Source organism: Sebastes umbrosus, chromosome 22, assembly GCF_015220745.1.
Source record: "Sebastes umbrosus isolate fSebUmb1 chromosome 22, fSebUmb1.pri, whole genome shotgun sequence".
Taxonomy (NCBI): Eukaryota; Metazoa; Chordata; class Actinopteri; order Perciformes; family Sebastidae; genus Sebastes; species Sebastes umbrosus.
In genome coordinates, this window is record NC_051290.1 from 6,253,319 (window position 1) to 6,263,533 (window position 10,215).

The 10,215-nt window shown below is 38.4% G+C and overlaps 2 protein-coding genes across 4 annotated transcripts in view; both read right to left on the reverse strand.

Annotated features, from left to right (window-relative positions):
* The window catches only part of dock11 (dedicator of cytokinesis 11), a 75,893-nt gene extending 74,282 nt beyond the window's left edge, over window positions 1-1,611 (reverse strand). For 2 of the 3 annotated variants that reach the window (XM_037758750.1, XM_037758749.1), the window contains exon 1: window positions 1,299-1,610. In XM_037758750.1, the coding sequence (XP_037614678.1) occupies window positions 1,299-1,403 (105 nt within the window). In that variant the 5' untranslated portion in view covers window positions 1,404-1,610. Of the gene's footprint in view, window positions 1-1,298 lie in introns of all 3 variants that reach the window. The other variant, XM_037758751.1, reaches the window with a different exon arrangement.
* A 1,353-nt stretch (window positions 1,612-2,964) lies between these two features.
* Window positions 2,965-6,787, reverse strand: haus4 (HAUS augmin-like complex, subunit 4). Its single transcript, XM_037757726.1, has 9 exons — window positions 6,573-6,787; window positions 6,352-6,491; window positions 5,397-5,528; window positions 5,078-5,218; window positions 4,833-4,929; window positions 4,568-4,713; window positions 4,249-4,379; window positions 4,026-4,094; window positions 2,965-3,805 (listed from the first exon to the last, which is right to left on the reverse strand). The coding sequence occupies exons 1-9, from the start codon at window positions 6,637-6,639 to the stop codon at window positions 3,619-3,621; spliced, it is 1,110 nt and encodes a 369-aa protein (XP_037613654.1). The 5' UTR covers window positions 6,640-6,787; the 3' UTR covers window positions 2,965-3,618.
* Window positions 6,788-10,215: the final 3,428 nt, after the last annotated feature.

Below are 10,215 nucleotides of genomic sequence, written 5' to 3' on the forward strand. Positions count from 1 at the left end.
CACTGACATCACTGGAAGTTTCCAAACAAACATGAAAATAAGTTCCCACACACATATGGGGCGTGCATGCAAACACATGCAAATGCTGCATCAGCAGGATCCTCACTGCTATTCATCTCTAACCACTGTGCCTACAATCCCTCATTATTGCAGTATACGTTCCAAGCCACCAGCACTGCTATTGACTCAAAAGGAGAAAAAAAAAAGCCATTAAGAAATGTTATTTTATTTAACCAGGTTAGTCCCATTGAGATTAAGAACCTCTTTTCCAAGGGAGACCTGGCCAAGACGGTCAGCAGCAAGAACACAAAGTTGCAGACATAGACACAAATAGAGATAAAATACAATTCACAAACACTAAAAGCACTCAAATTTGCATTAAAAGAGAACTATCTAAAGACAAATGGGGGGACAAAAAGGAACTTTTCTGGGAGTCAGCTGTACAACAAGGGGGCTAAAAACATCGGCATGCCATAGAGTCTGCTTCTAAAGCCTTCATTTGAGATTTTTAGGTCATTTTGGAGCAAATTCCAGGCCGAGGGTGCAGAATATGCAAAAGCACTTTCCCCAATTTTTAGAAATATACATCAATTATGAGGACATGCATGCATCTTTTGCACAATGTGGCCATTTCCAGCAGGAATAAAAGAGGCTCACACACACTCACACATACACACACTGCTCCAAGGCAAGGACAGGGGAAGCCATGCTGCAGCTGTCCAACTGGCACTACTCCTCATCCTGCCAGCACACAAAAGGAGCCGCACATGACTGAGAAACCATGTGTCTTCTGAAGAAGGCAATGTCACACTATTGTGTAAATGCATTTCAGGCATTTTCAGAAAAGCCAAACCAACATATGGGAGTATAATTGCTCCATAATGACCTGTGTCTTTTTACACCAGTAAAAAACTGTTCCAGTGCATTCAGTTAGAGGCATGCCAGAGCTTCATGGGTTAATGGTATAAGGTTGATGGGGAGGGAATAAAGAGTGAGAATAAACCAAAATGAACAGGGGAGTTAAAATTGGTGGGTTATAATAATGCTCCATAATGACCATAATGTCTTTTTACACCAGGAAAAACTGTTTCATTGCATTCATTCAGAGGCATGCCAGAGCTTCACATTAGCTATAATAAAGATTGGTGTTATATTAAAGGTTATAATAAAGGGGCAATAAAAGATTGAGAAGAGTGAGAGGATGTAAAAATGTAAAAAGCTTTATTCCCCCCTAGGGAATGCAGATGGAAGAGGGTTAGTTATCTAAAATGACCGCCACAACATTAAAAGCTGCTCACCACCAGGTCCACGGAGCTCTTCACAGCCTCAGACACGCTCTGCCTGACTTCCGCAGCCGTCCCGGGTTTGCTCAACCTCTTTGTGAATTTGCGCACCTCAGACATCCTGCAGAAACCTGGTTCAATAATCCACTATCCCGGTATGAATGAGAGCATGCCCGCAGCAGCAGCACCGTTGTTGTGTGTGACAGCTATTCCAGATGTGTAGGTTGTGTGTTGTGTTGGAGGTGAAGCCGCCAGCGGTTCAGTAGCGAGGTGAGGCTGCTGCTGCTGATGATGATGATGGGAGGAGAGCAGAGAGGAGGGAACACAGAGAGATGCTTCACTCCTACTCACTTCCGGTTTCTCCTCAGCCAGAGTCAGAAGTTATACCCAAAGATCGTCTATGATGACAACATCAGACACTATCTTTAATAACAATATAGAAATATTAAACACTAAATTCAATAAATAATAATGAATTATTATGATTCAATATTATTAACATAATTAACATTAACATAATAATGCACACAGAATTATTATGATTATGATTAAGTAAAAAATAAAACGTATGGGGACATCTGACAACTCTCTGCCAGCTGTGATAAAGTTAAACATAATATGTCAGTGACAAAAAAATGGAAAAAATTAAGAAACCTATTAGAGTAGCTTCTCAACTGTTGTCATGTGAAGTCAGTCAAATATATATATATATATATATGACTTCACTTCTAATAGGTTTTTTAATTTTTTCCATTTTTTTGTCACTGGCATATTATTTATAAGTTTATCACAGCTGGCAGAGAGTTGTCAGATGTCCCCATACGTTTTATTTTTACTTAATCATGTAATAATATATTGGTGTATTGTGTTTTTATGTGAATGTGTTTTAACATGTCCTGTCTGGATGTAATATCTTGTTTTAATTGACCCTTTTTAATAGCAGTTTTTTCACATTTCAAATTTCTGCCTTTTGTATGCGAAAAGCAGACAATAAAGTATTTTCTATTCTATTCTAAATAACAAACATATTTTACTGTGTCTAAGTTGTTTCATTCTGTGAACAGAAAAAAAATATATCTATATATCTATATTTATATAGATATATAGATATATTTTTTTTTTATTTTATTTTAAGCTGTATGTTGTTGTATGAAGTAAAAGACTACAAAAGCAAAGCAAGGTCTACAAGGGGCTCACCATGTCTGGTGGGAAATATGACACACCTGTCTAAATTGAAAGTACACTGCCACCTCGTGGCTTAAATGGCAAACTGCAGCAAAAATGGCAGGAACCTGAGCATTTCTCTCAACAAAACTTCTACAAGACAGCAGGTTTAATGTGAGGGGTTTTTACAACAAAAAACTTTCCTCACTTCCTCACAGAAGTGTATTAAATGAAAACAATGAAACTCAGAGACAGAACACTGGGGCCGACATGGACATGACTGATGGTTATATTCACCTTCTATATGGATTATTTATATGGCATTGTGTTTTATAAAGGACAACATATTAGCAGCATCATTACTAACTCAATTTAGGCTATAAAGTGTGTGCCAAGGCACACTAAAAAAGGATAGGATAGGACTGTTGTGCTCTTGCATGACTCCCATCATATCTGAAAGGATGCTGCTTACATGTATACAGATTATTCCCACTACACAACTGAAGAAGAAGAAGAAGAAGAAGAAGAATAGTATTTTATTGATCCCCAGAGGGGAAATTAAATTTTTTCACTGTTATTTTTACACATACATTACAAACAGGCCCGAAATACACCTTATACACGCATTATTTTAGTTTATTCCCAGGTTTATATCACAATATACATACTGCAGGAATGCTCACACAACTTTTGGCACATTGTAGTGTGTAGTGATACCTGAGGCAAGGTGTTAAATGTGAATCAAACTTTCACAAAAATATACATCAATACTTTTATTGGACGTGAAGTTAGATCGAGTCACTGAACAGATGCTGTTGCCAATTAGGAAGCCAATTTGGGGAAAATGGTACTTTGAATTATCAGCATGGATATACTATATACTATATATATACTATATATTCTCACTTCCTTATAGAAAGCAATCAAAAGTGGTCATGCAGTCATATGGAACTTAGAAAGGTGCCAAATAAAAGTATTGCTTTTCCTGGAAAAAAGAATATTAGAATTGTGAATTAATCCTTTAAAAAGATTGGCGGCCCCTTCAGTTAGCCCACTCACTACTGTACATGCTACATAGTTCCTGTAGGCCAAAAGTCCAAACAGTGTCTGTGTCAAGCTTCCAAAAGCCAGAGAGTGAACATGAAAAGGGAATGTCTGACTGATATGATCTTCACTTGTCGTTGCACTGGGTGATCTCCTTCAGAGCCCACTTATTTATTTCTATCTCCTGCCGTAAGTTGCAGTACTCCTCAGCCAAGGCCTCAAACTCTTTGCCCAAGATCTCAAAGGAGGCCAGGTTTGACTCAACGGACTGCTTCTCCACCTGACATGTCTTCAGCTCAGACTCCAGCTTCTCTCTGAAATTGAGACACGACAACAAAAAGATTGTTAGGGTTTTAGAGAAGCATCAGCCAGAATGTAGTTTCTGTAATAACTTTTCTGAAGACTTGATATCAGGACGTTACAGTTCAAATTCAATGAGCATAGAGAAACAGTATGCATTCCCTCAACTACTATCACTGTGTTGTCTTTCATAAAAGTAAGAAATGAGTCAGACATGCACAAAAAGCCTCTTGCCTTATTTTTCTATGAGCAGATATTGAGTCCACTGTGTACGTGTCCAGCTGAATTTCCACCATCTCAGTCCTTCGAAGCAAGAAGAGAAAAACAGATGTTAAAAAAATTAAATGAATGTCATACTGATGATCTCAGAATTGGTGTTTATTCTCCGAGTAGGGATGGGCAGATCAGAATGTTTGTGCCAAAACAGCCCTGACACATTTAGCTGAAAACTCCTTACTTGATCTTCTGTAAGACTATTTCACATTTTCCCTCAAAGTAGTCCAACTTCTTCCGGTCCAATTCTGTCTGGATCCTCAGCCTGTGGTCCAAGATGAGTGACTGGAGAAGCTGAATACACTTAATCAGTTCCTGGACACAAGTCAATAAGAAGGAAAAGAAACTTAACGCAAAATATATTTTATATTTTAAACAATTTGTAGTGAGTGAACCTGCAAAACGGGCAAAAAAACACACACATATATGTTATAATCTTCCAAAAACGGAGGAAATGTATTAGCTTGTTTCAGTTAACTACATGCACATGAAAGAGCACTTACAGAGAGGTAAAGTTGAGTCCGTCTTTGCAGGAGAACTATGTTTCCCCGGCAAGTCTCCTTCAGACTCTCTACTCCTTTCTTCTCTTTGTCCAGCTGGGTTGACAGATGAGACAACTTGATGTTCTTCAGACCCTCACTCTCATTCTCTACAGGAGATTACAGAACAACATCCCGGTCATCATGTCAATGCAGAACAATAAGGTAGTCAAAGCGAATGAGAATATTTACTGGTAGGAACAGATAAGCAAGTGTCTAGATACTGTACCCCATTCAGGCTGATAGTAAGAGAGGAGGCTCAAACACTTTTTCTTCAGATGTTTTTCCAGCTCTCTGGGAAGACCCTGTTTCATTCTTTGAACATTCTGGTGAATATAAATGAAAAACAGTTGGTAAACAAGCTATATTTGTAACTGAAGTATCTCTCTACTGACAGTCAACTTTCTTTTGGTACCACACTGTGTGTCATCCATCTATCCATCATTTCATCTATTCTGTATTTTTATGACTCACCTTCTCTGGTGGCATGAGCTCCATCATCTGTTGGGGGTCCAGACCCAGAACAGAGGGCTGGTCCTGGTTGGTAGTGCTACTGGGATCCAGCTGTCTGATACACTGAGCCACCAGCAGACACTTCTCCATCGTGTCATAAAACTACAAACACACACATACAAACAGTGAGTGATCTTTTGTCACTTTTGTAAACACAAATATGCAGCTTTACAAGTACTAAAATTGTAATGTTTCAAACTGAGAACTTTAGGTGCAATTTGGAGATGCAATGTGCAAAATGAGTTGCCCTGGACTGGGCAAATAAGCGTGTGGAATGTACCATGTTCTGGTCAGGGGGTACAGTGGCATGGTGCTTCCTGATACAGTGGTCCTGGATCATCTCCTGCAGCCCTTTGTGGAGGCCCTCAGAGCGAAGCCAGAGACGCCTCTGGCTCTGCAGCTTCTGCTCAGCCTGGAATAAAGCATCTCTGTAAGCGCTCCCAGATACACAAAACCTAACAAACTCAGACCCGGTTCCATCTCTGTGATTGCAATTCTTACTGGTTACCAGTAGAGGTCATTAAGTTATAGACCTCTTACTGTGTTATTAAATATATATGAATAAGAATAACTTCTCTTCATAAAGTGGCAAATATATAGCTGTTTGGTCTAACTTAAAGGTCCCATATCATGCTCATTTTCAGGTTCATACTTGTATTTTGTGTTTCTACTAGAACATGTTTACATGCTGTAATGTTAAAAAAAAACGTTATTTTCCTCATACGGTCAGCCTGAATATACCTGTATTCATCCTCTGTCTGAAACGCTCCGTTTTAGCGCATTTTGACGGAATGCAACAGAATTGCGTTGCTAGGCAACAGCTTGTGTCCATGTGTAGTTCCTGTCAGCTGATGACATTCACCTACACTGCAACCAGGAATAAACTGGGACACATTCAGAATGTTTACGTTTAAAATTGTGTCAAGGGTCTAAATATTGTATATTTGTGACATCACGAATGAGCAGAAATCCTGACAGCTTGTTTCAAATGCAGAGTTTCTGAATACGGGCTGTGTGGATTGAGTGTTTTGATACTTTCACAGTATTTATATAGCACTTAAGCCTGCATTATAATAAAAAAAACATGAAAATCTCACTTTTTTATAATATGGGACCTTTAAGTTTAGCTTGAATTGCATCATGTAATAGAGCATCTTTGCAAAGCAAGGAGCTTGTATGTTAGCAAATGTGGAAGGTAACACTGCTGAAGGTTTTGTCCCAGTGCCTGATGATACCTTTTCCAGCTCTGTCTTCAGTGGGACAGTGAGTCCATTTGGGTCCACATGTTGTGTCAGGGTGGCCAGGAGCTTACAGAACTGAGGGTTCTGGGTCAGATCCTCCTCAGTAAGGTCACACAGAGGGAAGGAGGCGAGAACTGTAAACACAGTAAATCACTGTCAGGAGATTCACAACAGTTACAGCTCTAACTAACTAGTAAGTGTATTTATGTTCTTACCCTGTTGATGTAAACTGTCACCCTTCCCAAGGGAGGATACATGTGTGATCTCAGAGCCAGTGGACATGTTTCAGCTGAATTATCTTCCTTATTAAGCGAGAAACTGATCAGTTGTTGTTGATTTCTTTAGACTTGTCTCTCTAACTCGAACAGCAACATGAAAATGAAATGCGTACTTCCGGAATCAAGCTGCGCGCGCTTGAAGGAAGCGTTCCTGTTGGCTAACTTCTTCTTCTTCTTCTTCTTTGGTGTTTATTGGCGGTTGGCAAACCATCATAGAGGTGCATTACTGCCACCATCTGGACGTGAGTGTGGAACAGGAGATTGTGCAGAAACAAAATAAAAATAAATAAATACATAAATAAAATTATTATTATTAATAATAATAATAATAATAATAATAATAATAATGAGGAAAACTCTAGATTCGTTTAACTAAATCAGTTTCTCTTAAAGGGACTATTTGTAACTTTGTACGCGCATAAATGTAGCGGGTCGTCACACATGCGTGCTCGCATATGCGCGTTCGCGTGTAGCCGCTGTACCCTCCTCCTCTGCCTGCTCTCCTTCACTCAGACAGCTCAGCTCGCTCCACCTCTAGACGTGAACGCGCGCTCACTCCACACTGCAGAAGAGTTAGTTTAGCTCTGAGAATATCAGTGGACGTTTGTGCAGAAATAACTGCTGCAGCTCCTCCAGACCAACAGAGGTTTTCCGTGTCTTGTGAAGTGACGGAGCTTTACGTTGTCTTCTCGTTACCGACCGGGTGCCGGTGTCTCCCCTGCTCTCTCCGGCTGCGGGCGGAGAGAGCAGGGAGACACGCTGCAGAGCCCTGCTGCCTCAGCCTGCACTTAGGCAGGAAAAGCCAACACTAGGATCAGATCTAAATCATGTTCATGGAGAGACCTTCGTCTGGTCAGCTAACATTACTGCCAAGCAGGTGAAATATAGAGTGATATTGTGGTTTTAGCTGACGTGTGTCGCCTCACTGTTTTGAGCGATGCTCGTTCAGGTATATTGAGAGCGAGCAAGCGCGAGCCCGACGCTGACTTTCGTTGATTTCACGGCCACAGGTGTCGCTGTTAAGAAGCATTTCTGAAAGTTACAAATAGTCCCTTTAAAAACTGAATAATTTCACAGTATATGTTATCTGCTGCATTCCCCAATAGACCTGACAATGAAAAGTTCTGATGTTTTGCCTTCCTTAGTGACTGTAAAAGGTGATTCCTCTGGATACTGTAATTCCTGCAGTGTATCAGTACATGTTCGACAGTTTCTGGTTGATTACAATATCTGTGTTTTTCCCAGCTGGGTGCTTGCCTATTCTATATAATGTATGGTTAAGACCTGTATGTCAGATTCTCCGAGGCAGAGGCGATATTGCAAGCAGAAGTCTTGTTTTGCTTTAATAAAGGTCAATAAAGTTAGTATATTCCTCTCTTTTTGGTTTTGACGTGCCAGATTTGTTTCACTTTTCTCCGCCCTTGCTGCAGTGGCAAAGAAAATGAATAGGGGAATGACTAATGAGGGGGATGACTAGGGCTCACAATTAAAATAATTAATATAATGACTTCTTATTATCAGTGCTTGAAAGTTGATTAGAAAAGATTACATGACACACCTTGTTGTTTTTTTGGGTTGCTGCGTCCAAAGACAGTCACCTTCCTGCTATTGTCAATGATATCTATTCCTGAACCTTTTTTATTCTAAATTATTTGTTATTCACAATTTTAACAGCTCAAGACTTTCTATAAGCCTGGTTAGATATAAAACAATTAATTGAGCAGGGGCGTCACATTCTGTCCTATAGCCGTATTGAATCTGGGGTTCCACAGCTGTGAGTATTCCTGTACAGTGGGGCTTTCCCCCATGACCTCTGACCTCTCCTGTCTGCTTCTCACAGCTGTTTCTTTGCAGCCGGCCTTGCCCATGTCTGGTCTCATTGGTGCTGCATTCCTGGTGCTTTGGAACCACCCTTACCTAACTTTGCCCCCACAGTTCTATACTCATTTACTCATTATTCTGCTGCAATAAGGTGTGACCGGTCACAATTTTGTGGGTCTAGATAAGATGATAAGATGATAAGATGTGCCAATAAGCATAAAAACTCGGTGTGAGGGTTTTCCCTTTTCCAGTATGAATATAGGTGTTTTGGGCATGTAATGATAGATAGATAGATAGATAGATAGATAGATAGATGTACTTTATTGATCCCAAACTGGGAAATTATTGTGTTACAGCAGCAGGTTATCCAAGCAATGCACAGGAACAGTACATAAAATGTGCATGTCACACTAAAGAAATATATCCATAGAATACAAAATACAAAGAATATTGGAATACATTATAAATATACCTGACTAGTACAACTAGCATACAACAAATCTAAATTATAAATATAGAATAACCCACTATATACATTAGCAAGTGTGCAATAACATACTATATACATTAGAAAAGTGTGCAAGTTACAATGTTTTGTTCTTTAATAAAAAACAACCCATAATAATTGAGGTAGTAAATGTGCAAAATTCAACATGTACAAGAACATTACAACAGAATGGAGTATGGTTGTGACAGAAACTATAAAGCTTAGAGTTAGAGTGAGGTGTTGTAGAGGGTTATTGCTTTAGGCAGGAACATTTCCTGTATTGGATAAACACAAACAGCTCTGGTGGGATTTGAACCCACAACTGTAACTCTTGCTTGATCTATAATATTGTATAGTTTCAAATATTTTTATTAGGAAGCATGTGCATGTCAGTGATACAGACTTCTGTGGGCTGTGTATCATGCCTCCTTTCTGATATATATCACTAAAAACAGACAATACTAGGAACTAAGGGCAAACAAAAATGGAGACAAGCAAATACAAAGAACATAAGTAGTTAAAGGAAAAAATAAATAAAAATAAATAAATAAATAAATAAATAAAATAAATAAAATAAATAAAATAAATAAAATAAATAAAACACAGACAACACCCTAATATAATATTGTATAGTAACTTCACTGTAATGCTGTATCATGCCTCCTTTCTGATATATATCAACAAAAACAGACAATACTAGGAATTAAGGGCAAACAAAAATGGAGACAAGTAAATACAAAGAACATAAGTAGTTAAAGGAAAAAAAATAAATAAATAAATAAAATAAAATAAAATAAAATAAAATAAATAAATAAATAAATAAATAAATAAATAAAACACAGACAGCACCCTAATATACTATTGTATAGTAACTTCACTCTAATGCTGTATCATGCCTCCTTTCTGATATATATCAACAAAAACAGACAATACTAGGAATTAAGGGCAAACAAAAATGGAGACAAGTAAATACAAAGAACATAAGTAGTTAAAGGAAAAAAAAATAATAATAATAAAATAAAATAAAATAAAATAATTTAAAAATTAAAAAATAAAACACAGACAACACCCTAATATAATATTGTATAGGAACTTCACTGAAATGCTGTTTACACAATGGCTGGTGGTCCTCACCATGGATGTATGGTCCTCACTCATCAATGAGTGGGCAAAATTAGATATGGGAGCCAGTCAATTTAAATAAAATTATAATTGACAGGGAGGAGCACCAATGGAATGTGTTAGGATGCAGCTCCTTAGATTTGATTGGTC